Here is a 27633-nt window from a genome sequence, read left to right as displayed (position 1 = left end):
TGGAGCCAACCATGTACTAGCAATTAAGGGGAACACAGAACCCCCGGGGATCCATGATTCCGAAAATGCATCATACACATCGCTTACAACTCACGCGCACAAAGTCAGGACCGCCCTTAACGGCCGAGATTCATTCTGGAATAGTCTATAGATGTGTCATGGCGAGCGGGAAAGTCTGAGAAACGAGCTCTTTCCTAGATGCGATGCAGCCCTTACATTCACAGTGGTCTACTCCAGCTGTTAGACGTGGACAGCATGCACACACATATGAGCCATGCTGGAGTGGGCGCTTTCTTGTATGTTGCTCTAGAGCAAGCTGAAGATGAACTGAAGCCCTGCACAGGGTCTTTTTGTGGAAGAGGAGGAGGGAGGGGACAGGAATGGCAAGGCAATCCATTCCTAGCTGTGATAGTGGCTAGGGACCCAGCAAGAGGGCTAGCCAAACTGGCCCTGCTATAGCCCCACACGTATCACAGCACACGTGTAGGGAGGAGGTAGACAGCCGGTCAAGTGGCACAGCGAGTAGAGCGCTCGCTTTGACATCGGTGCTCCCGGCGGGGCCAAACTCAGCCTTTCATCCTTCCAAGGTCGATAAATGAGCACCACACACTGTGGGTAATAATAAGCAGCGCTCAGATACCTGAGGGTTTGCAGCGCTATATAAATGCCAAATTATTATTAATATTATATCACTGCACTTAGGCCTTACACGGAACACCCGCTGTGTAAGGATGATCATTTCGGGATAGACCCTGAACTGGCTTTTACTATGTATTGAATGGGTTCATTCACAACCCCAACTGCCTTCCTCCATATCCAGTGTCACCGGTAAGTGCCCATTCCCAATCAAGGTTAGCAAGTAGGCAATACCACCTAGGAGTAGGCTAGCCGACACATCAAATAATACAATCCAATTGGAAGGACCCCACCGCATCAAACAACTAATCACAGCTGAAAATCAAAGTGTACACTTTCGATTACATATTAATCGTGACTATATTGAAAAAACAATTGGATTTGATCAATCGATGGGTCGATAAGCCCTGCCCAACGTTCCTTAGCCTACATTTTATGATAATTGAACTGGCGTTCAAAAAACTACACTTTCACTTCCCTTATTGACATTGCTAAGCCACATGGACCCTCATTATGGCACTGTTTTCAGCCTAGCTTTATGCCATCGATGGCCTGCAAACATTGGTACCACCGGGTCCCCAACACCATCTACCACAGTACAAAGCACTGCTAAGCGGAGGCGCCAGCCGGCAAGGACTGCCTGCTCAACTCAGTCAAGCAGAGCCCACAGCACGGGGATGGGGACATGGTGTGCTACCTGGCTCCACCCTAAGGGCCATGATGTCAGACAAGAAAGTAAGACATCTGGAAATAATAACAGGCACATTATATCACTCTTAAAAATAAGGTCAATCAAAATAGGGATGATTGAAATGCCATTAACTTCATCTCACTGTTGTTAGGAGTGTGTCAAACACCCAGGTGATTGCCTCTGGGAAAGTCTGAGACATGACCCAGTCCATAAAACTTACCATAGCCTGTCTGGGACACCAGTTCAGCCGCTCCTCCGATTGGTTTGGTAAACACTCCCACGATTCCTTTTCCCACGCCAGAGATGACGCCTTTAGCCTTGTGCCCGGCCGAAGCATGGGCCTCCAAATTTTTCTGAAAATTCTGCATCGGCTGATCCACAATTCCAGCTATTGCACCTAGAGAAAAACACAAGGTTCAATTATTGAACTTGAAAATCCAAACAGGCTGACTTCAGTGCCAATTTACCCAAGGTAGTTTTATTTGAAACATTGCCCTGATTGGGTACATCCTGGTAGGTGCTTTCGTGTACCTCTCACTTGCAGCGGTCAATGGACTCCACGCTTCTTCACCATCAGTTAACAAAGAAACACAACCAAGTGACATCAATTAGAATATAGGGCTTAGGGTTGAATATACTGTTATGCTGTGCAAGACGCAATTTATTTTACTCGACTGGCGTTCCAATTGCTTTTTAGTTTGGGCTATTAGATGTCACCTATAAGCCGAAAATATTGCACTAGACTATAGATAGGGAGGAATTGCATTTGAGGAGGGATACACAGCCTGTAGGTGTTGTTTAGATATTTGCCCACCCATTGACTGCCCATGACCATGCTTATCCATTTCAGCTCGCTTTAATCAAGCCTTACCATCAAACATTGCACTCTAAGTGCCTGCCAGTGTTTTTCAAAGTCTTCTGAGAGTTAATGACTTAATTGGAGTTGTACACCTGCTACTGGTGTAATAGAAATGGCATTCAGAAGCACTCTGGATGTCCTTCAGTGAAGTCCTGTTACAAACAAGCATTTGCAAAGCCAACAGTTTTGGCTTGTGTATAAGAATTAGGCATTTGCCAGGCACTGCTATTAGAGGCCGAGGTACTCGCACCATTTTGCAAATGCTGCCATCAATGGCCATTTAATACCACTAAGGCTGTGCATCGCCAAGGCTCTGTCCCATGACTACACAAAGCCCAAACTGTTGACATTGCCAGTGCGTGTATTTAAAAGCAGTGTATCCGGAGTGAAGTTCTAGATTCATTTGCTGGCCAACGTATCTTCTTTGCCTATTGCCATAAGTGAAAGATAACAGCAGTACTAGACCCAGACTTTCTAACGCACATAAAGAAATGTTCAGATTGCTTTGAAGGCCTGGCTCTGTGATCAGCGATGCCGCCAGTACAACACCGCAACTCCTTAATGCACAGCACAGGTGGGAGGAGCACCGCTTTCTTACAGTGTTTCCTGAAACAAAAAGGGGAAGTCGGCCTATCCCAAAGGCAATCCAACAAAATCAAGCACTGAGATGAACTCCACCAGAGAGGTTTCCGGAAAAGAAAAGAGGGTGGGGCTGAAAGTAGATGGGTGCAACGGGGCCATGGAGGAGAATATGGCCTGACTAAGTGATAAGACTATCAAAGGGGCTGCAGACATGGAGGCGCACCTCAAAATAATCTACTTTCTACGGAGAGAAAGAAAGTACGAGACTTTTTGACGGGTTTGCAGGGTCGTTTTTGGCTAAGATGTTGCATCAGCTTCTGTTTCACAGGTGTTACCAGCCCACAGTGGTGCAGTGAAGGTATGAAGCCGCTGCTGTGGATGTGGTAATACAATACACATGTGCTACAGAGCCGGCAACAGCATCTCTGTAGCTATGGTTGAACTGCTCTTCCCATTGAAACTAATAACGTTGGCCCCTTTGACAAGACAGTTCCTAATGAACTCTATATCTATCTGCATCAACGGTAAGGTTTTTTAAAGCATTTTTCATCAAAAGGGAAAGCAAAGAACGCTATATGCAGGGTTTCGAAAATCTGCATTTCCCATAGAAAATGTGTGTTCTGCTAGCACAAAAACGGCTGGTTAGAAGATCTCAAACTTGGGCCGTGGGCTAGAGCTTTCTCAGACCTGCAGTTGCATTTATGTTGTGTTGATTTATACCAGGCACCACTGAAATGTGCATGGTCTCCAGGCGCTCTCATGGCCCTGGAAGAAAAGTGGGTATGGCTGGTTAGTGAGGGAGAGAGGGAAAGGATAGAGGTTGTGCTCAGTTGATGATGCGTGCAGAACCAGGACAATCGTGCGTCTGTGCTTTCTACGTGTGCTTTGTTATGAGCCCTGGGCTTGTTGTGGTAATAAAAGGTAGCGTCTAGTGTCTGAGTTGTTTGTTGTCTGCAGTATTGGGTTTGTAGTATGATTAAAGAGGGGTGTACGGTTTACATGCTTTTGGTGGGTTGTTTCACTAACCCTATGGGTGTGTGAAGTACATGAGAGGTGTGAGGTTGTGGAAAAGAGAAGGTGGGGGCGGTTAGTTGGTTTTCAGTGATTGTCCGGGCGGTGATGAAGGGTACACATTATTATGAGGGATTCATGTTGCACGCACCATATTAATGATGGGAGGATGGCAGCAAACTGGGCGTAATGTTGCAAATCCATATGTATCGAGTGTAGCTAATTATGGATGGGCGATGTTACGTTTAGGCTTACAGTTGGTTAGAATTTATACATATTAGAGCTTCACGCACGTAGAAAGATATAATATTAAAACTGCAAATGCAACATGAACACAATCCACAGAATGGGGTGCTTTGCAAAAAAAATAGTAGTTGAGACTCTTGCAAAATGCATGTTTGACTTTTAAACTGACTTTCTCAGGTTTTCAGACGGCAGAAAAAATAGTAAATCAGTAATTTTAATCTCTGTGGTTAGCTGCTGCACATGAATTTTAAGTAGCAGGGACATTGTTGATGGAAAGATGAATGAGTCACCTCCTAAGGTCAGCGTACGAACGGGTCAAGGTTTATGATTTAACAGTCCCGCAAGGGAACAGATGTTATCTCGCTCATTGTATTGAAGTCGCTAGAGGGGGCTGGTCATTTGTTTGGTGGTAATAAAAATTAGGCCAGAGGCCAGGGTATCCAGCGGTTAATTGTTTTTACAGGTCATAAGAAGCTGTATGTTCTGGAGTTGTGGTCGGATAAATTAGTAGGTCTTCAGACATGTCAGGAGTCTGGGGGATTGAGATCGCAATCAGTAGCTCAAAGAAGATCCTGTTTATTCACACCTTTGTCTAATTGCCAAAATATGTAAGCGGACCATGTGCAATCACACTTAAAGTTAAAGGCCTTAGGTCGGTTATTGCTAGCAATGAATTATGTTTTCAATACCAATGTTTAACCATGTACTGACGTCATGCACTACTACGGACGAATCCTAAGAAGAGGTGTGTTCTGAATATGATCTGAAGATGACAATAAAGATAAGACTGGCCAATGAAAATGGAAGAATTGGGAAAAGATGTGATTTCTTTGAAGATGTTGTCCAATCATATTTGGGGGGGGTGGATTGTAATTGCCTCAGGAGGATAGCTCAGGGGCTATGCACTCACCTTGGGAGTAAGACGAAGCAGAGCAACACAGGTTTGATCCCCAGGTCCGCGCTTAGAAACCTCTGGGTATGAAGCGCGTTATAAACAACCAATTATTAAGAGTATCTGGGAGTGTTTTGTTTTAATTGTTGCAAAAAGTATATAAGATGCCAACTCATGTTGGATTGTTGAGACTTGGGTTAGTTTGATCCTGCAACACCATCTAACCGCTCCCCAGACCTTTGTACAATAAACTTTCTTCATGTACAACCGTGTACTCGCTTACGTGGCGGGCCTGTTTGGGTTAAGGTGCTTAAAGGCCCATCCGCACATGATCTCTGGGTGTTGAGTAGTTTTATTGTCAGTTCTTCATTCTGTGCTGCCCCACATTTGCTTTGGTCCAGGTTTATAGTTTGTAGAGGCGCGCAAGCAAACTAAATCAGTACAGTTCTAGTGTGGTTAAGTTAAAAAGCAACGGATGCCAAATCAGTACGGTTCTAGCGTGGTTAGATTCAAAAGTAGCATTAACTAAATCAGTAAAATTTGAGCGCGGCTAAATTAAAAAACAGCAGACTCCAAATCAGTTTAGTTCTAGTGTGGCTAAATTCAGAAACAGCATTAACCAACTCAGTGTAGTTCTAGTGTGGCTAAATTCAGAAGGAGTGGGAACCAAGTTAGCATAGCTCCAGTGTGGCTAAATTCAAAAGCAGCATTAACAAAATCTGTAAAATTCTGGGGTGGCTAAATTCAAAAGTAGCGTTAACTAAATCCATAAAATTGTAGTGTGGCTAAGTTCAAAATCAGCAGATGCCAAATCACTATAGTTCTAGTGTGTCTAAATTCAGAAACAATGTTAATCAGATCAGTGCAATTCTAGTGTGGCTAAATTCAAAAGTGTTGGGGTACAGTTCTAGTGTGGTTAAATTCAAAAGCAGTGTGAATCAAGTCAGTACAGTACTAGTCTGGCGAAATTCAAAAGCAGCGGGAACTAAGTTAGTACAATTCTAGTGTGGCTAGCTTAGGTAAAACTCCATTACCAGGTTAAACAACAGAAGTCATAGTGCAAGCTTCTAGACCTCTGGCGCACTGCCTGGCACCAGAGGGATAGGCCATGCTCCAGAGTCTTGCAAAAGTCTGGATATTAAAAGAAAATGGCAAACAATGCTGTTGGGCCCACAGAGGCAGGCACAGGCAATAGGGCTATGCAAACATGTGCATACTGCAGGTCGTACTCCAGGGGCAGTGCCCACAGGGCATTTCTGTAGGCCATGCCTGATAGCACTGCATCAAAGGCTATTGTGCCTAAGGCATGATTACAGTAACCATGGGCACTGCTCCTGGTAAATTCTGACAATGCCTGCAAGCCGTGTACTATGGGCTCTGTGGCCAGATGTTCCACTGCCCCACCCTGCTGCGTCAGGAAGCCCCTGCTGGAGATCAGAAGGTGGAAGAGACATTGGGAGCACAACTGCAGCAGATCCAAAAACCAGGGTCTCAAAGGCTAGTGGGGGGCAATCAGGCTGAGGCTGCAACCCACTGAAGCCCGGAACGTGCAGAGGGTCAGTTGGAACAGAGGGGTGGGTGGGAACGCATAACACCAGCAGCCGTGCCAACAGATCTGGGAGGAGTCTCACAGAGACCCCCGAACCTGTCCTGCCATTGAAGCAAACTGGGGGCACTTGGAATTTAGAGGGGATGCAAACAAATCCAGGTCAGCGAACCCCCAACGCTGGAACAGGGGTAAGAAGGAATTGGTGTGCAACTCCCACTCATAGGTGTTGAACCCCAAGTGGCTCAGCTGGTCCGCTTCTGCATTGCTGTTCCCCGGGAAGTGGACTGCTGAAATCCAAACTTCCTCCGTCGGGGCCCATTGCCAGATCGATACAGCCTCCATTCAGAGGAGGGGGGAACGGGTGCCACCCTGCTTGCTCAGGTAAAACATTGTGGTAGAATTGTCTGAGCTGACCAGAACAGGCCTATCCCTGATGAGGGGCAACAACGCCTTGAGGACCAGGCCCACTGCCCTGAGCTCGAGCAGATTGATATGCAGGGGGGCTTCCGTCCAGGACCATGTGCCATGAATCACGTAGCCCTCTAGAGTAATTACCCAGCCGAAAGAGAGGAGTCTATCGTCACCACTAGGGTAGGATGCGGTCGGGTGAAGGGGGCTACCACTGAAACATTTCCATCCATCATCCACCAGCGAAGATTGGGCAGCAGGAGCGGAGGTATTGGAACCCTATTCAACTGAGACCCCATCTCCTGATCCCAAATGGAACGCAGGTGGAGCTGGTACAGTGAGCACACAGGAGGCCATCAGGCCCAGAATATGCTGGAACCCCCATGCCTAGGGGGTTGTGTTGGCCAGAAACTGCTTGACTGCCTTGCAGAGCGACAGGAGCCTCTCAGGGGTAGGGACCACCCATCGCATGGTAGTGTGCCAACGCACCCCTAGGAAGACCAGTTCCTGGGATAGGCACAACTGTGACTTCCTCTGGTTGAGAGAGAACCACAGCTGATGAAGGATATCTGTCATTCTCTCTGAAAGCAGTGCTATCCCCACTCGAGTGACCCCGCCTTCACCAGCCAGTCCAGAAAAGGGTACAGATGATGGCCCCCCATGCGGAGAAGGCCCTCCACTGAGCTCATCAACTTCATGAAGACACGAGGAGCCGAGTTCAGCCCGAAGGGCAGCGCCTTGTACTGAAAATGGTACGACATCATCATGAACCACAGAAACGTCTGATGCGGTGGGTAGATGGGTACATGCAGGTATGCATCCTTGAGGTCCAGGGGATACATCCACTCCCCTGCACATAGAGACTCAATTATGTGTGCAGGATTAATCATCTTGAAGCATTCCAGCAGGAAAGACAGATTTGGAAATGACAGGTCCAGGACAACCCTCAAGACTGCCTGGTTGTTCTTGGGTACAGCAAAAACACTAGAATAGTACCCGGAGCCCCTGTCTACAAGAGGAACTGGTTCTATCGCCTGCATCTCCAAGAGCAAAAGGCTCAATCTCACACATAAATGCCTCCACAACAAGGCCCCACTGTACCTAACGGACAGGTTTTCCAATCACACCTCAATACGCCCCATCAGAAAAGCCCAAACAAATAGTCTCAGAATATCAAAGTTCAAACTTAAAAAAAAACAATGGAGCTAGCTTCCCAGTCCTAGCTGCGTAGTTGTGGAACTCCATCCCAGACTCGCTCAGAGCCATATCTCCCTTCCTATGCTTCAAAGCCAATGTAAAGAATTGGTTGCACTAACAATACGGCTGTTAATACACCACTTCTCCACACATCAGGATGTTCCTCTACCACTAACCTCTCTCCCTGGCTGTTCAACCAATACCTGGCACTCCTTGCCCACTGCATCGCCGCTCTCTGTCCCAACTTGCAGTGCTATGCAGATGATACCGAGCTCATTTTCAGGCTACACTCGGCCTCCTCCTCCTCCTCCTCTCCTTGCCTCATCTCTGACTGTCTGTCTGCCATCCGGGAATGGTGTGCTGCCAACGACCTCTGCCTTAATGCCAGTAAGACTGAGATTCTACTCATTGGCACACCCACTCCCTCCTTCCCTGCAGCTCTCTGGCCGGCGCATCTTGGCCCTCCTCCCACTCCCACCTGCAAGGCTAAAAATCTCGGTGTCATCTTTGACTCTGCACTCTCTTTCTCCCCTCACATCTGTGTCGTCTCTAAGAAGTCACACTACCAGCTGCACCTCCTTAGAGGTATTCTTCCTTTCCTCTCCTTCCCCCAGATGCTCACTGTCTTCAGAGCCCTGGTCCTCTCCAAGCTGGACTACTGTAACAGCCTCTATCTAAATCTTCCTGCCTCCGTTCTCCGCCCTCTGCAACTTATCCAGGACTGCGAGACTTGTCCTTGGACTTCAGCCCAGGGATCGTATCTCTCCAGGACTGAAATCTCTGCACTGGCTCCCAGTGGCTGCGAGGATTAAATTCAAAACCCTCTGCATTGTACACAAGGCCTTCTGGGGCCGGGGCCGCAATACCTGCAACTCTCTCTTCCTAAATATCTTCCTTCTCGAGCTCTTTGCTCATCTGCCTCCAACTCCCTCAGGGTCAGTCGCTTCTCCAAGCAACGAGTTGGTGGCAGTTCTCTCTCTTCGGCAGGGGCCTTTCTCTGGAACAGACTTCCTGCCTCCCTGAAACTCGAGGAGAACCATCTCCGGTTCCGGAAACACCTCAAAACCCTCCTCTTTGCTTCTGCTTTCTCTAATCCGCTCCTTTGCTGAATTCCTGACTGAAATTGCACTGGTTACCTGGCCACCCTTTTCTGATCTCTGGCCCAGGCCCCGTCAACTGCCCTCCTGCACTGCCTCCTTGGAAACCCCTGCACTTGGGGACCGTTTTTTCTGTATCCCTTCAGTCCCCCTCCAGCACTTATGTCTGCACTTCCTTGCACTTGCCACCAGCTGGCTATTTTATGTGTTTTATTTATCTTATTTATTCCACTTCCCATGTACTGCACTTTCCCCTCTCCCTTCCACCGTGCACTCTTCCTTTCCCCCCTTCCCATGCGCTTGCACGATCTGAATGACACCTGGCCTAGTAGGATCATTGTCTGTCCTCCCTTTGTTCCCCTCCCTTGCCTCATCGCGCCCTGAAACACTTGTGAATAGGCGCGTTATAAATGCCATATCATATCCTATCATATGACTGTATATAGCACCTCTCCTGTTATCTGTAACATATGTTCATATGTATATATCGTTGTCTGACGTATCCCTTTTATGCCATGTGTAACCTGTAACCAGTATATACTGTACACCTTCTCTGCGGCCTGATGCCTCCGGGCCCGGCGTGCATTATAAATGAATAAACAATTACAATAAAAGAGCCAGGGACCCGATCTGATGAAGAGGAGGAGAGGATGGTAGAGGGAAAGGAAGAGGAAAACAGAAGCCCATGGAGACTACAGATAGGATTCACAGGCTGTTGAAAAGACGCTTCAAGGAGTCCTGAAAAAGAGCCGAATAACCCCCCACAGGCGAGCTGTGTTCCCAACCATGACGTCACTGCTTCTTGGCGTCAGAGGTGGGGGCAGAAAAGGGGGAGCGGAAAAACCGACCCGAAGTCCTCTGCTGCTTCCTGCTGTTGTCGCTGGGCGAGCTGTCAGGCCTCTGCGTACTGCAGTCCTGAAACCCCTTGAAGCTGGAGAAAGCACAGGGTTTGAACTTGGTCCTGCCCTGGGACAGAGTATTTCTGTCCAGATTTTGTCAGGATGGCCAAGGATGTGGCGGTTTTCTTCTTCGTCAACTCATCATCGGTTGACGAATGAAAAAGGTCCACGCCCGCGAAGGGCAGATCCAGGATCAGCTCCTGCACGTCAGATGAAAATTTAGTGGTGTGCATCCACGCCGGCCTTCTGATCTCGACACCAAGACAGTTATCCCTCTGCTGGCTGGGTCGATATGGGAGACTGAAGACGCCATGTGGTCCTGCGCAATGGCCTGGGCATCTGCCAGATTGGCCTTGAAGGAAGCTTGCTTGTTTGAAGGGAGGTTAGGCAGAAATTCCTGAGCTCACGCCACAGCTTCTGGTTAGCCACAGCCAAGAGGGCGGATGAACTGGGCTGCCGCAGATGCAGTCCTGAAATGGAATAGCAGCGCTTTCCCAAAGACTCGAGGACCTTGTCCTCCTTGGAAACACAATTGAAGATGGCCTTCTTGGAGGAAGACGACAAAGATGATGGTTTAGAATGCAATGAGGCCGCAGCCACCACTGAAGAATGGCTGTCAGCCTCAACCTGCTGTCCAGCTTCTTGTTCATCTGTGTGTTTGCCATGGGCTTCTCCCAGACCTTTTGCGCCACCTGCAGGCCATCCCTCTGGAGAGGGATGCTAGACCAGACTGTGGTCCGCTTACCCAAAACCTCTGCCAGCTCTCCCAACTCCTGGGGGGCTTCCTCGGGCATAGGGACACCCAAGAACTCCACCAGGCCCTGAAGGTGGTCATGAAAGGCCTTAACGGATGCTGAGGGTTCATCGTCCTCATTGTCCCACCAACCTCTTTTTTACAGGCCAAGGGGAGGACAGGTCATAGGACACAGGTTCTGATGGGGTTCCACCTAAATCTGGAGCTGAAGACAGGGGGAGGCATTGGTGGTACTGGAGGGGTTTAAACAACCAATAGGGCCTGGGGGTGCCACCTGCGGGACAACCTCCTCCACTATATCCTTCAAGAGCCCCTTCCTCTGAGGGGAACCCATGAGGAAGAGGAATCGCTTGAAGAAGCGGTCCTCACAAGCCGCCAGGTCCCTAGAGGCCCAGATCTCTGAGGCGCTGGGTCTCCGCTCTTATTCAAAGTGCCAAGACGCCTGAGGCATGTAGCCGCAAGGATGAGGTAGGTAGATGTACCCCTGAGGAGACTAGATGCCTGTACTGTACAATCTGCTACTGCTTCCAGAGGGAAGGGGACTGGGATCTTCCTGCATCGCCCAATAAATAGGCGAGAGCGCGGGCAAGCCCTGAGTTGGATCCAAGATGGCCACCGGCCTGGCAGGCTATGCCACGTGCCACTCTGCCATTTTGAAGCCTTGCACCATGCCCTGGGCGGGTGGGCGGGAAGGCCCTGAGCCACGAGAGGCCTCGGACATGGGAGGATACACCTTGCACCCGCAGCAGAAGCGTCAATCTGAAAGATCACTCTGGTAAGTGTTGAGGCCTCGGCCAGATGGCCGGTAGTTGTATCACTATGAATCATGACCTTGGAGCAAGCTCTGGTAGGCTGGACACTCTCAGCACCTGTGCCAGTAGCTGTGCTGGAGCGTTCCGAGGACAGACTCTTGGAGGTGGCACTCAATGATCTCTTACCCCTATTGGGCGAAGACGACAACAAACTTGATCAACCCCCCAAGGACAGTCTGATAGGGCCCCTGAGCCCCTCACCATGGGAGCCGGAAGCCTGGATGGCCTCAGGTCTGGCCCTGCAGTGCCTGGAAGAGCCCCCGGACCCCTCGGCTTGGGAGTCGGTAGCCTTACAGGCCTCTGGCTTGCCAGAACCTACATCTGAGGAACCCCTCTCTGTGGGGACCCCGAGGTAGGAGTCGCCGCACTGAACAGAGGGGCTACCTTGTCTTGACGAGAGGTCCTGGAGATGGAGTCCTTAAGGTGGGGTGGAGGAGAAGTGTGGACTATCTCCCTCCACCGTGACAACCGATTCTTCAATGCCCTGTGACAGACGGTGCTACAAGCCAAACATGTGTCTCAGAGGTGGTCGGTCCCCAAATACTGAAGACAGACTGCATGGGAGTCTGAGGCCGAGCGGCCGCATGAGGAACATCTTGTGCATCCTCCTGCAGCCGACATGCGCCAGGGGAGGTGAGGCACTGAAGGGAAGTTAAAGGAATGGTTCGCCCAAAAAATGTTATTGCCCAAAAAGATGGGCAATAATAAAACAAATATACTCGCACTTTTTTTTTTTAAGTTCCTATGTAAAATCTTGAGCAATTGAAGCTCAAAATTTACAAAAGCAAGCACATGGGGGCATCCATTTTGTGAAATCGATGTCCGCCTGTGCTCGCTTTTGCTTTTGCGGCACTAATGAAGGAAAAGCCAGCCAGTTGTAGTAAACAAAAGCTACCACTGGGTGGCTTTTCCTTCATTGGTGCCGGGACTCGTAGGATGGAGACCGGAGACTACAGGCAGAAAAGCTGCAGCTGCATCTCGGTAAGTGCTATTTTTAATTTTAAAAAAGCACTAGCTGCATTTTTATTTCTAGGTTTTCCAGGCTGGAGGAACCCGGAAAACTTAGAAATAAAACTGCAGCTTTAAAAACGTTGTATTTATGTTTGCGGTAGCTTTTGAAGCTACCGCAAACATAAATACAACGTTATTGTGTTTGAAAACGCTGCGGTTTTTCTTACTAAGTTTCACAGGCTCCTCCAAGCCGGAGGATCCTGAGAAACTTAGAAAGAAAAACAGCAGCGTTATTGAAACACAACCGCGTTGTGTTTCTGCCTGCCGTGGCTAACACTTTGGGTCTCCGGTGCTCCCCCATGGGAGCACCGGAGACCCAAAGTGAAAGCCAAGGCAGGCAGAAACGGGTGTTTCTGCTTGCAGCTGCTTTCCCATTTGGGGCTCTCGGGCTCCCCATGAGAAGCCCGAGAGCCCCAAATGGGAAAGCAGCTGCAAGCAGAAACACAACGCGGTTGTGTTTGCATGCCGCAGTGTTTCTGCTTGCAGCAGCTTTCCCATTTGGGGCTCTCGGGCTCTCCATGGGCAGAGCCCCAAATGGGAAAGCAGCTGTAAGCAGAAACACAACGCGGTTGTGTTTGCATGCCGCAATGTTTCTGCTTGCAGCAGCTTTCCCATTTGTGGCCCTCGGGCTCCACGTGGGGAGACCGAGGGCCCCAAATGGGAAAGCAGCTGTAAGCAGAAACACAACACGGCCGTGTTTCGAAAACGCTGCAGTTTTTCTTTCTAAGTTTCTCAGAGGAGCCTGAGAATCTTAGAAAGAAAAACCAATGAAGGAAAAGCCACCCAGTGGTAGCTTTTGTTTACTACAGCTGGCTGGCTTTTCCTTCATTAGTGCCGTAAAAGCAAAAGCAAGCACAGGCGGGCATCGATTTCACAAAATGGATGCCCCCATGTGCTTGCTTTTGTACATTTTGAGCTTCAATTGCTCAAAATTTAACATAGGAACTTAAAAAAAAAAAACAGTGCGAGTATATTTGTTTTATTATTGCCCATCTTTTTGGGCAATAAAACTTTTTGGGCAAACCATTCCTTTAAAAAAGATTGAACAAACAAAAACTGGGAGCAAGCAAAAAGCTAAAACAGTCTCTGCGCTGGCTGCCAGGTCTGACACTGTCTGTGTGGAAAAAGGGACTGGGGTGACAGATGTGCCCCTTTATCTTTGACAGGGCGGTAAAATGAAAGCTACTGAATAAGCTCATAGATAGCTACGGGATAGCTAACGAGTTGTCCCAGCCACAGGGTAGCCTGCACCTTTCAGGTTGGAAACCTGCAACCCAGCCCCTCATCTTTCACAGGTCAGAAACAGAGTACTATTAAATTGGGTACCAACACCTGTTGTTATAGAACTTAGAAGTGTGGGGGAAAGTTTGGAATTGAAAATTGTATGTACTCCCCTAGTACACTGTTGCATTATGATATTGAGTAGGCATTGTAAACTGCCATTTTTAAACACTGTTTCTTGCCTATGCGAGGTGAGTCTTTAGGCTTTACTGTGCATGCCTTTAAAATGAAGTCTCTTCGCATAGCGTGTAGGAACGCTCGCCTTCACATCTCTTGCTTCTGATGTATTTCCCTTTCGGCATATGTAAGTGTGTTTTAGGCTCCCGCTTTCTTAGGAAAAGCAGTGCTAGCAGACGAAAGTCATCATACTGAAAAAGTTCTCGACTGCCTCAGAGCGTGTGAGAATCTTTGAGGAGTATTTTCGACTTCACTATATGTTGTCCTCCCTGAGAACACTGTCTAAAATGTAAGAGCACAGGTGGTATCAAAGACTTGCACAGTCAGGCTTTGTTCCCTGCTTGCAACATTGTTTCGGTATGATTATTTACCTTGTCTGGACCACCCCTTCCATTGAAATGCATGTGTTCCTTTGAGTATAAGAGACGGGTGCACGGAGGGAGGGGTCTGCCTCATTTGACTGCTCGTTCCCAGCCTCAGACTCCCATGCACTCTGTCTTGAGTATTTGGGGCCCGACCGCCGCTGAGACGCATCTTTGGCTTGTAGCACCCTTGGTCAGAGGGCATTGAAGAATCGGTTGTCGCGGTGGAGGAACTTCTCCACACTTCTCCTCCACCCCACCTTAAGGACTTTCTCACTTGCGCCAAAGACTCATCATGTCATTATGTTATTGATGTTTTAAGGTTATCACCCACCTAGCTCTTCTGTGCGGGGCCAGAAAGGGCTTCGTAAGGACCCTCCATCCTGAGCCTCAGCGAGAGCTCAGGGTTGTTACCAGCTTCATTTACTGCAGAAAAAGGGGTCAGTAGATATTAGCACCCTAGAGTATCCATCCGTGGTGCTCATCGAATTCAACATATTTTTAGGGCTATGGACTGTGACACAGCAGCTTTGTGGCCCTGTCAAGGGGGTGGAGGGGCCACCCCAACTCTCCACTGGTGATCGGATGTATGCAGGCCCCCTCCCTACCAGCAGTGACAGAGGCCTCTGAGCCACAGAGGAAGCGGAATGCCGCAAATTAGCCCAGCAGCAGAGGACGCCGGAGTCAAGGCAGCAATCCTGTTGTGGCGTGCCGCAAAAATGGCACAAAACAGGATGCAGCAAATGCAGACGCGGCACCAAGGGGTGTTGTGTATTTGACAACACCGGCAGACTGTGTCTGCTGGAGTCTGCAGTCAAAAGGAAGCCACCACTAGTCCATCAGGGAATTCTAATTAATAAATAAAGGCCCCAGGAAGTCCTTATCCATTAAACCACCAGGGATATTATTTGTATTACTATTTATTTCAAAGTCCTTAGAGGAGTCCAGCGTCCCAGGGACCTCCGTTGGGTCCATGTTGGAAAAGGGGTGGGGTTTATTATTCCTTTTAGGCCCTTCCATGACTTTGCTGCGTCACACCCCTTGGAGGTAGGTAAGTGATTGGACAGTGTAAATAGCCAATCTTGGGAGGGGTGGGGTATTTAGGGAGGTGTGTGTGAGTGTGCAAGTGTGGGTTAGTTGGTTGAGGACAGGAGACGGTGGAGGACGTCTACGAGACCAGTGGAGGCGAGAATGTTTGGAGTGCAGAGGCTATTGTTAAGGAGGGGGTCTGTGGAGTGTCTGTGCGTGAGAGAGAGGAGAGTGTGAGTTTTAGTGGTAGAGTAGGAGTAGTGGTGGAGTGGGACAATAGTAGGAGCAGAGGTAGCAGTAGTAGTTGTTGGGAGTAAAGGTAGTAGGTGGCAGGAGTAGAGAGGGAAGACTATAAGTGGTAGTTGGTAGTACAGGGGTGAGCCGGGCACCATATCCCTAGGTGAGCAGAACACCATATGCCTAAGAGTCCATGAGAGTCAAACAGGGGCCAATGGAAGGTGAGCAGGGGGACCATAGCCCCTGGTTCTGTAACAGTGAGAGAGGGTGCAGGGCACCATATCCCTGAATGTCTTGGAGCAGTCAAGGTAGTAGAGAGTTAGTGACAGCAGCGGAATAGGAACAGTAGAGGAGGGAGAGGGGGAGGAGTGATAGTGAGTGGGAGAAAAGGAGTAGCTATTGGCACTCTGTGAGATAGAAATTATAACGAGAGGAATAACCAAGAGGCGGGAGAGTAGAGTGAGAGGAAGGAGGGAAAGAAAACAACTGAGGTAGAGGGATAGTTGGCAGTACAAGTAGTAGGAGTGGGAAAGGAAATAAGATCGAAGGGTGGAGGTGGAAAGGCAGCGTGAGAGATTGGAGGGACAGTGACGTAGTGAGAGGAGAACAGTTGTTGGGATAAGTACAGCCAAGGGTCAGGTGTGCGAGGTTGTGAAAGGAGAGTGCATGATGCAGGGCAAAAGAAGGCACCATTCCCAATTCCCAGAGACTAACCAACGATAGGAAAGGAAAGCTAGAAGTTCCCTAGGGAGTTAGGCAGGGTTATATGTGATATTACCGAAGCAAATTTCAGAGTGGTACATTTCAGTGCAACCAAAATAACGAGAAAATACAAAATCATCCTTTTCTTTATTTGACGGGGTCGCCCCCAAAGCTCAATTTTTCTATCCTTATAACCCCACCCCAACCCCATCCCGACCCATTTCAACCCCTTACCCCACTACCCCATATAGATTTATTTGATATTTTCTGTATTATGGTTGCAGTGAAATTTACCACTCTGAAATGTGCTCCCGTAAATTGACTGGGTACCGTCAGAGGCAGCCATCGACATAGGGAAAACACCTGTAGTGGTAGTCAGAAGAACAGATTACCGATCAGTAGTTTACTAACAACCCAGTAGGGAGGTCTATGCTTTATCCAGCTGTGAAAGAAAGTGCTCCATTCAGGATTAAGCTCAGTTGTGTGAATAGGTGTCTTAATTGCTTCATTGACGCGTATGCAAGATTACTTCGCTAATTGCATATCAGGCCTCTGTGGGAGATTATAGTAGCTCTGTTGTTGGGAAATTCATGTCATGCCTGCATGAACAGGGCAAAGCAAAGAAAATCAGAAATATCCCTCAATTAGTGGTGAGCCCAGACATTAACACCAAGCTCAACCCCCCAAACCACTGCAGCCCTTTCCCTGCATTTTACTGCAATATTTGTACACGGGGTAGCATGTCATGGAGTAGAGGGCTATGGGGAGGCAGTAGAACAGGGGTAGGTCCCCTATAAACAATCATGGTAAAATGAGGTGAAATGTCTACCGAATGTCATAGATTCATGGCTGTGACACTGGACGCAAATATATAAAAAGAACTGCCACAGTCATCTATGGTCGTTATTTTGTCTGACTCCATCCAGAGTTTCTTTGAGTCAATGGTGGCAAAAATTCCTACGGGAGTTAGATTGAGAATTGAACATTTTGAGACCCTTCCACCATACCCTAAAAGAGACGCCATCCTCCAATGGGCATGAAACTTTCACATTAGCCGCACGGAGGGCACGAACAACCAATTAGGTTGCCCCAAACACGAGTTATACCACCAGTAAAAGCCCAAATTTGGAGCAAGCTGTTGCTTGCCACATCCACTCCCCCCACCACGCAAATGCAAGGGGAGATACACATGGAGTTTGGACTGTCACCACCATGGTGGCCATCTGAGTTTTTTGTGAAGAAACACTGCAAATGAACTTATCCTGATCTGTGTATCCTCATCAAAAATGTCCTTCAGAACCCCAGACATTATGTCTGGGTGCTAATGGCGTTCATGGTCACCAGGTGCAAAAACAAAACCTTTGATGGACAAAGGATTAACTCTAATTGAACTCTTCCAACTACAGATTGGTAATCACAACCTCTAGGCTATATTCCAGATGTGCTTTTTGCATTGGTAGAATGAAAGTTATAATGATCTCCACGACTAGCACTGTGTTGAAGGTTTTCACTGTATTTGTAGGTGAGAAAATATGAGAGCAAGTTAGATTTCTGAATCTCTCACTGGCATTTCTGTTGTAGCAAACTTGCTCATAGCTTCTTCCCTCCGTTTTCCTCAAGTTGAGTTCTGCAGGTCTTTTATCTTGTCCTCTCCTTCCTCACACCCTGAAGCCTGATATCTGCACACCGCCATCTTTGTATAACTAGAAAGGCTGCAAATCTAGCCCAGTCCACTACATCGTGCATGGGTTGCACCTTTCAACCACACTCACAAGACTCAGACATGGCACTTCAGGAGTAAAGTTGGCCTTCAGTTAATGGAGTGGTATCTGTGAGCAAGTGAATGGGAGCATTATATAGTGCACACACGCGCATAGAGCCGGTAGAGGACGGGACTGAAATGAGCTGCCAAAAAGAAAGGTCCTTCGACCAGAATAAGATGGTGAGATAGCTTTGTCTGCTCAAAGCGACAGAGTGGGGACATTCCAATACCGTAGCCTCTGACGTCTTGCTCCTCTTGTGTGCTATTTATACCAGCATCAACGTCACGAGCGGACGTGGGAATGGAAACCATAGAGGGACATTGACTCGCTGCACTGCACCCTCCACTGTTGAAATATTTCCGAGACTGCAAGCAGGATATTGGTAAATCAAAGATGAGGAATCCGTGGGAGGACACAATTCAATACCAATAACTTTTGTTATTTTATTGGTGATCTGGTAGGCGACTATTGTGAAACAAGGTGCTTCAAATACATCTAGGTCTACATCTGGGCAGAGGCAGGTGAGGGCTAGAGAAGGTGGGGCAGGAACGGCAGAGGCTACAATATACCCATTCACTGTGCCCAGACACACTGCAGGCTGTTCAAGTGCCTGCAGACACGGAAAGAGGTGTGGGGGCGACCCAACAGCAGCGTGGGCAGTAAGAGCTGCAAGCTCCAGGCAGGGTACATTCTAGGTATCACTCTCTCATTCATATGTCGAGTGAGGTACTTCAGTTGGAAGGGCACCCACTGCAGCCTCTGGGGCGAAGGCCAAATAAGATGCAAAGGATAATTAAGTTCGTGGTGTGCACTATATACATGGTCCCTCCAAACAGCAAGCGTGAAAATAAAATGTAGGCTGGGATTGGTGGCGAAAGTTGCTCTAAGTATGGTGGTGACATTCTGTAGCGGTGAAGTTACAGCTCAGAGCTGCAGGTGCCAGCAAAGCACCAAACTAAGCATATACAGAGGGGAAGAGGAAGTCTCTAGGGGGGTTGGAATGTTAGGAGACAGGTCAGTGGCACTGACCCTCATTTCATATCATTATGACTGGGCCAGTGGGCCTACACATTAGCCATTCAGGCGCTTTCTACCGTAAAGCAGCAAAGGCACGTAAAGCCGGAGTCGCAACGGCGCTGGGCAGCCTACCTGCATCCTGCAATTCCCCGCACATCTCCCCTTCTGTGAGCACCTAACAGATGAGATTTTCCAGCACAGCGCTCAATTGTTACGAGTGACCCCAATGATTTCAAGTGAAAATACATTTTTTGTAAATCACACATCCTAAGAGAAGCATTGTGGTTGCTCCGAGTCCCATCACCCTCTTGAAATGTAATGAGTCATGCAGTGCGGTGACCCCGGCGAGCCCTCCCTGCACGGTCGGCCAGCCCATCTAATCAGCAATGGCTCCCGAGCAGCCAGCTCTGCACTTCCGGCTTCCGTCAGTAAAGCATCGCACGGAGAACTGTAGCGTTTAACATTACCAGCTGCCAACACCAAAAGGGTAATTTACTGAGGGGGAGGACAAAGGTATAGCTACCGTTAGCATGGGTGCCAGCAGGGCTTTAAGTGGGGGAAATTGAAGGGGTGGGGACTCCTTTGGGGGCGTGTCCTGAAAAGTACGCAAACCATAGTAAGGTATGCAAAAATGTATCTAAGCACTTATATATATTTGCATGTGCACCTTACTATGGTCAGTGGCATCGCCAGGAATCAAATTTAGGAGGGGCACAGAGGGGGCCACAGACGAAAGTAGGGGGGCCAATATGAAGGGTAATGTGTGACGTCACAACAAGCACTCCTGCAGAGAGGCTTTTGTGCACAGCAACTGCGCACACCCCACTGCACTGCCCCTCCCATCAGAATGCAGGCACGAAACCTGTGACTAATGGCCCCTCATTAGCAGTTTCATGGCTACATTCTGATGGGAGGGGCTGCAAGCTCCTCTGCACACTATGGAGGTCGCTGTGCAGAAGTCGGGCAGGAACACCTGAGAAGTAAGTGGCTCGTGCTCATGTTCATTTGGATGCCAGAATGCATACCAAGATGACTGCTAGCTTTGAGACAAAAGGAGAGTATTTGCCGTGTGATATGCAGACATTTGCCTTAGTGTCACAAATAACACCACGAACAGACAACATGGTCACTGCTCGCCTTAGGTGGGGGCACAAGGGGGGTCCAGGATTTCGCCCACCCCCTTAGCGACGCCACCGACTATGGTTTGAGTACCTAGCGAGCCATCTTTTATAAACATAGAAATATGTTAAATATTTATATGTTTATAAAATATGGCTTTAAAAGTACACAAACTGCAGTAAGGTACGCACATAAATGCTTACATTTATATATTTGTTTGCGTGCCTTACTATGGCTTGTGTACTTCAAGATGGCTTGAAGAGTACACAAACCAAAGATACGCACACAAATATATAGCATTTATAAGCTTTGACGATGGGCAAAGTCCAAGGCGTCTTCGGCTGTCGACAAAGCTTAATAAAAGATGGCTTTTTGGAGACTGCTGGGCCTGGGCCCGGGCCCGGGCCCGGCCCCATTCAAGAACTGGGTGCCAGCTTCCTAAATGTATTGGTGGGGTACTGGCAGCGACATGAAATCACCTCAATGGGAAGTGGTGTCATGTGTCTGCTGACCCTGATGACTTCATATGAAGTGACATCGCTGAATACATGAGTTACGAAAGAATAAGCCTCACTAAGTCTGATGAAAATATAATAGAAGAAAGATGCATATATATATATATATATTGATTGTTTTCGACCTAATGAACATATAAAACAATTTTGTGTTGGCATTGATTCCGTGCAAGGTGATTTGTTGGCATGTTAATGCCATTTTGGTGCTTGACATTAGTGAATTTCCACACATGGAACATGAGCTCTGGCAGCAACATTCTGTGCACTATTAACGTATTGTGGCACTCGCCCCCCAGTATGCCATACCAGTGTTCAATTTGAGGTTATTGTAGCTTCACGTTTACAATATTTGGTACGGCACTATATGGCTATACCATGCCGTAACCATGCCTTATTTAACATGTTTTCACCTTATTGCCTTTCACTGAGGGACCATTCAAATATGTCTGCCTTGTGAGGCATATATAACCTGTGTGTTGGGAGTTTGTTGGAAATAGAGGAAGGACCTAATTCCATTTAATTGTATGTTTGCTCTTGATCAATTTGCATGAACAAGCACCATGATGATGCAAATAGCGTTACCTGCACCTGCCTCCCTCTGGAGATGTTTTTTTTAAATGAAATGTCGCTGTTGTACTAACTAGGCATTTGCATACATGCCAACCTTCCTGCCTAAAATAACAATATCACCGATGTAATCCTATGGGAACATTACTTTCTCACGATTTCTTTGGGGAAATCTCCCTCTCACGGGCTTAAGATTGTTGGCATGTGTGCATTTGTGAAGTTTTTTCAATCGGTGTCCTCGGAATGCAGTCCTCTCACTCTCTCCCCTGTAAGCTAGTCTTATAATATGTTTGCAGTATAAAAGGAGCAGCACTTTGTAGACAAACCATGTCAGTCTTTTTGAGAAATGCACTAAAAAATCTCGTTTGACTGATGCTTATTTTAGCACGAAGGAAAAGAATGCAGAATGGTGAATTTACCCACGATGATAATTTGATTAAGTCTGGAAGGCATGCTTTTGTACCTGTTGTACAGATTGAAATGCAGCCAGTGGAACACAGCAACACCCTATCTTAAGTAAATGATTTCTGCCTAGGTGTCTTTCAAAAGCTACAACACCAGTACTGTGTTTAATGAAGCAGACTTGGAAAGCACCAAACTACATGGTAAATCAACTTTATAAAAGTACAATCTTTATAGAGCCATGTTCAGCAACATAGGCTTGATTGGCTCTGAAGGGGAAAAGAGCACAAGAGATATAGCCTTCACATAACACGATGAGAAGACCATCCACAAACGTAGTCGGAAGACAAACCCATCGTGGTCGTTTTCCTCAGTACATTATCCAATACAACAAGGAAAACAGATGTTTGTGTTCATGAACCAGTCACTATTTGAGAAATTGCAAACTCCTACGCATCATTTAGTATGAATTAGGTAGTGTTGTGTGTTCCGATACTCAAAACAGTATATACGACAACAGGCAAGACAGCGATGCTAAGATAGCTTATTGGGTTGAGGGCTTGCTGCAGAGAAGGATGGGACCTCTAGGGCACGTTTCAATTTTGGTAGGTCTAACATGCTGACCCAACCTTTTGAGGACAATTAAATACGGATCAGTGATTATAAAACCTATGAGCACATGAATTCCATTATAGACCTGCATGGTAAAAGGGCTGTCTGCGGGGACCTGTGACTCGGGTAAAAACATAAAAAAAATAAAGGAGAGGTGGGTGCAGTAAAATGAATGATAGAAATATGCCTGCCTCTTCTGCTGAGCTTGTTAAAGCCCCCTCGATTTTTCATCTCACTTAAAGCCCTGCTTTTAAAGATGATGGCATCAACCTTGCAGTAAAACCTTTTCTGTAGGAACTGGCACTCACAGTAGAAATGCCCAAACGTAAAAGGTGGACATATGCTTTTGTGCCCCCTTATCCACCTGATCAGACAATCATTCATGTAAAGGGGAAAAGGGAAATAAACTACTCACTGCAATGGCTCACAACCCCCTCCCCCTCTCCCTCACCTCCCTCCTCACTCTTTCCCCTTGACTATCTCTCCCCCCTCTCCTACCTCCCCTCTTTCTCCCTTCCCTTTCCCTCCTCCAACTCATCACCACTACCCCTCCACCCCCTTCTCCCCTCAGTTAATTGCTCTTTTCACTGTTTTGTTGAATGGTTCATATTGTAATTTTGCTTCTACCGTTATATTGTTTATGTTTTATGTGCTAAGTTGTTCCACTGTACAGCGCCTTGGTGTAAGGCGCTTTATAAATGAATAAATACAAATACAAATACAGGAAAATTCTGGGTGACTGCCTAGGACACAATTTCTGCTCTAAAAAGTCAGATCTCGCGCCGCTGTCGGGGTGGGAGTTAGTCAAAAAGGCAGTTTTGCAGAGGGCACCATATGTTCTTGCCCTGGCATTGTCTTTGTATTTGTAGTCATACCGTCTTTAGTCTCAAGACTAATCAGCACCCCCCATTCCCTCTGCCCCCAAGTAAGGTCAGGTGGAAAAAAGACTACTTTGGAAGCCTGAGTGCATGGGTGGCACTCCCTGAGCCCCGGCCCTGCATGGCAGATCGCTTCCCTTTAGGTCAACTCCTTTTCCGCTTTTTACACACCAGTGTTAGAGACCTGTAGATCAAAAGCAAAGCATGCAATGGCACGTGGGGCACCTCAACCACAGGGGCTCTGGAATCAAGAGTACAAGAGTGCTTCCACCGTACTAATGAGAACATTTCAGCCCCGATAGAGACGGCGATATACCATGACCCTCGATAAGCTTAGCTACCCCCCCCACCCCCCGGACCCCAACCCCCTGCTGCTTGACAAGACTGAGCATTAGTTCTGGGAATAATATCTAATGCATCGTGGTGGGTCTACGGATGCTGCCTTCACTCTGATGGCAGGAGCACAACTACATCCTGGTGGAGCGAGCCTCCTCACAGTAATATAAGCCTCAGAAACCTGTTTTGCAGGAGCAACATGTCTATCTGAAGAGTTACATGACTTGTAAGACCTAAATAGTCCCATTCCTGCATTCAGGTTGAGAAGAGTCAGCATTTGGGCAGATGGAGCTCCCGACACATTGGAGTAAAAGTGATAGCTCATACAGTAAACCAGCCTTAACCCCAAGGGGGTCATGGAACTAGGACACAGCAGCTATTAAAACAACATGGGAACACTGGGTGAGACTCACACCATAGGGGCTCGCAAGTGACTGCCCTTAGGCACAGAAAAAGGCACCTAAACCCAAATTTGTGCATGCAGCAATGTTCCTGTTAGTTACTTCTCTTAACCCCTTAAGTGCTAAGGACGAGATTGCTCGTCCTAGGTGCATGGGAAATCCCATTAGGATCCATTTTTTTGGCAGTTAGGAGAGGTCATAGGTGCATTCTTTTTTTTTTATTGTACATGGTTTACAAAAAACTTTATAACAGACCAAGAAAAACAGCTGCCAGCAAAAAATACAAAGGGCTGAACGTTTGTAGAACCTTCATCCTTAAACATACAGTTAACACTTTTAGCAGAGATAACATAAATACCTAAAGGACCTCTAAAAGAGATGTTACTTATTCCAAAAACAATCACATATAACAGTTCATCAAGAACATATCTTAAAAAAGCACAACTAAAAATTAACATTTCATATACATAATCACTTCTCATCAAGGACATAAATTCATTATTTTCACAAATGCAGCTACTTCTAATCCATCAGATGTATTCTGAATATTTAAACAGCGCCCCCACAGGGACTGTTCATTTTCCCAATGTATCCAGCATAGTAGGTTCTCCATAAAAAACATACTCTGTGCATCTAATGCCCTGCAGTACAGTATTGAATGTTTTCGATGCTTCAATTTGATCCTGTTCATGGCAGGATCTACACCTAGTGTCCGCTACACTAAATACACTTCGCCTCAATAAAACTTCCCCCGTCTGTAGTAAGTTCCATCGTAGTTTCAATAAAATAGACCGATACCATCGGTTTGGAAATTGCAGCAAAAGTCCTAAAATTACCCTACGTTTTTTGTGTTCATGGGATAAGTGGTTCATGGGATAAGTGGTTCATGGAGGGAGAGAACTTAAATCTATCGATAGTCTCAATCCAATCTCTGTCAAATAAGGCCTTTTTCACTTGATCTGGATTCTCGATTAATGTCTCTATATCCAAGACTGGATCAGTCGGCATTGATTCACATTTCCCTCCCATTTGAACCAAAAACGTATTGGTCCTACCGAGCCCTCCATTAGCCTTCAGAAGGTTGCCCATTTCTTCATACAGTGAATTAAGAATAGAACTGATCATCTTCTGAAACAGGGATAATAGTCTCCACTGTACCCAAACCGAGAATTCCCAGCTCATATCTTATAGCAGAGACCGGGATCACATTAGGCACTCTCAAGATGCGCCTCCAAAGCACGGCTTCAAGAGACTCTAACCGCTTAAGAGCTACATCATAGTACAGTTCTAGTCCATAAATATGTTTTGGGACAACCATGCTCTCATAAAAATCGGTTTAATGGAAAAGCGCCTGAATTTCTGATCCATCTTTCTCAGTTGATTTGATAGTACTGTAGCCTTTTGCGTTAGGGCTGCTTGAATACTCATTAAAGCCCGATGGGCCGTAAAGGGGAACACCAAATAGAGAATGGTTCCTGTATTCCTCATCCTTGTATTCTCCATTGTCCAAACCTCAACCCGACATTTCCTACCCCTTGGCAATACCATAATCTGGGTTTTATTTGGTCATAGGTCCATTCAGGATGGGCCCTCACGGAGCTCCCAAATTGTTTTAATGAAGGATCAAAGGGGCCCCTTTTCCTACATGAGCACGGCCTCATCCCAAAGAGGGCCAAAAAATACCAGTGGACTGCACCTACTTGTGGGCCACAGGTGGGTGTGCGCCAGGGATTGGTCCCTCTCTTGTGTGACCAATGGTTCCAGAATGCAACACAGTCTCACTGATTTACCCAACAGTTCATATGTGGCGGGCCCCAGACACCCTGGGGCAATGCCAAATGACTTTCTCTCAGCTATAAATTGCTCCCCTTCTTTTTATGTTATGTTTTGTTACATCACATTTACAAAGCGCACCTCAGGCATTTACATAACCTGTGTTGCTGACGATCATTTTTGATTGCCAAAGCAAAGTACTGGATCAAAGTAGTGGTATCTGAAGGTGCCATGGTGCGGGTCAGTGGGTGCCTGAGGTAAGTAGAGCTGGCGCAGGGGCAAGGACATATAGGCTGGTACCATTTCCTACCTCTCCAGTTGCGTTGAGGGAATGTAATCGGATCTGCAGGATTTGTGAGTAGTTCTGTCAGGTGGGGAAACGGGGGGAATTGGCTACCTAGGGGCCCACAAGATCACCTCCCTGTAGGGGTGAGAAGGGGCCTGTCAGTGTAAGTCCCAGCAGGGAAGGAGTGGGTTTGTTGCAGTCATTACTGATTGGTGCTCTCAAGCAAGGTGTCGGGATACTTGCAGAACTTCTTCATCTCTTGCCTGTAGGAGTATAACTATATAGGTTGGTGGAAAGCTGGCAGGTGCATTAGGGGCACTCTTGAGTTTAGGACTGTCATGATGTTTGCCAGCAAGTTAGATGCCTATGAACCCGCCCTGCATGCTTGTCTGCCTGTCAGTGGTGCTGTGAAGATTTGTAAGAGTGTTTGCAATATTTGACCATTGCCTTTTAGTTGTTGCTGATGATCTCACTTCACAAATATGCGGATGATAACCATTGATGCCTCAAAGTGAGCTTGCCCAAAACATCTTGCGCCTCATAGAGCCTTACCTCCATCCAGGCATGGATGACAGGCTCCTGCCTGGGGCTTGATCCTGCAAAAAAAACTGAACTCCTTCTTCAGCCAGGCTGCTAAACAGGGGATCATCCATGCACTTGACTGATTCACCCATCAGCTGACCCCAACTGCCAAATCACTTGGGTTCATAATCAACAGCAAGCTCCCCTTCGGGCAACCCATTACTTAAGCAATTAATCCTGACGGATGGGGTATTACTGGGCCAGGTAATGCAGCCGCCTGAAGGGGTTTATTGCTATTAGTATCCCAGCACGTTGTACCCGGATACAAATAGTTTTTGTTTCATGTTGAGAAACAGCATGTTTGAGAGAGAAGTCAGCGAAAGGGAGTCACTCTCCCTGGTGCTGTTGAACTGTGCTACCGAAGTGAGAGAGAAGCCAGGGGAGGAGAGTAATTCCCCCTGGTTGCATGGAACTTTGAAGCCCAGATATCAGGAGAAGGGAGTCATTCTCCTGGTAACCAGGACCAGGGAGTCATTCCCCTTGGCTGTGTTGAACTGCAAAATTAAGATACGAGGAGGAGGGAGTCATTCTTCTGGTAGCCAAAATTATAAAGACTTGCTGAAGCAGAGTTCAAGGACATAGGTAACTTGGCTGCCAAGAAGAAGTGTTTGAACTTTACCTTTTTTTTGTGGAGTATAGTTTTGAACTGGGGAAGGAAGCCATTCCACTAATAAAAAACAAATCTGAAAGTGAACCTTTATTGCCAGTCCAGAAGAAGGTAGCCTTCTTCTGGACCAATAACATTTACTTTATCTCTAGTGTAGGTTCAAGTGTAAGGGAGAAAAGTAGGGGTTCGATACATGATGGTGGACTATTGATTTATATGGACATTCTGACAACACCCTTAGTATTTTAGTTGAGGCAGGGAAACCCCCTTAGAGATAGTGAAAGTTTGGTATTCTCTTTATTTTCTCAAACAAATAAAGGTTTATAGTAATCATCATGCCACC

The 27633-nt window shown here is 47.2% G+C and overlaps 1 protein-coding gene across 7 annotated transcripts in view; it reads right to left on the bottom strand.

Moving 5' to 3' along the window:
* Window positions 1-27633, bottom strand: part of VPS13B (vacuolar protein sorting 13 homolog B) — a 3421660-nt gene that overhangs the window by 49737 nt on the left and 3344290 nt on the right. For all 7 annotated transcript variants that reach the window (XM_069621427.1, XM_069621422.1, XM_069621424.1 and 4 more), the window contains one exon: window positions 1548-1724. In XM_069621427.1, the coding sequence (XP_069477528.1) occupies window positions 1548-1724 (177 nt within the window). The remainder of the gene's footprint in view (window positions 1-1547; window positions 1725-27633) is intronic.

Source organism: Ambystoma mexicanum, chromosome 5q (assembly GCF_040938575.1).
Source record: "Ambystoma mexicanum isolate Mex_15411 chromosome 5q, UKY_AmexF1_1, whole genome shotgun sequence".
NCBI lineage: Eukaryota > Metazoa > Chordata > Amphibia > Caudata > Ambystomatidae > Ambystoma > Ambystoma mexicanum.
Note: the sequence above shows the minus strand (reverse complement) of the source record. Positions and strands in the feature narration are given on the sequence as shown.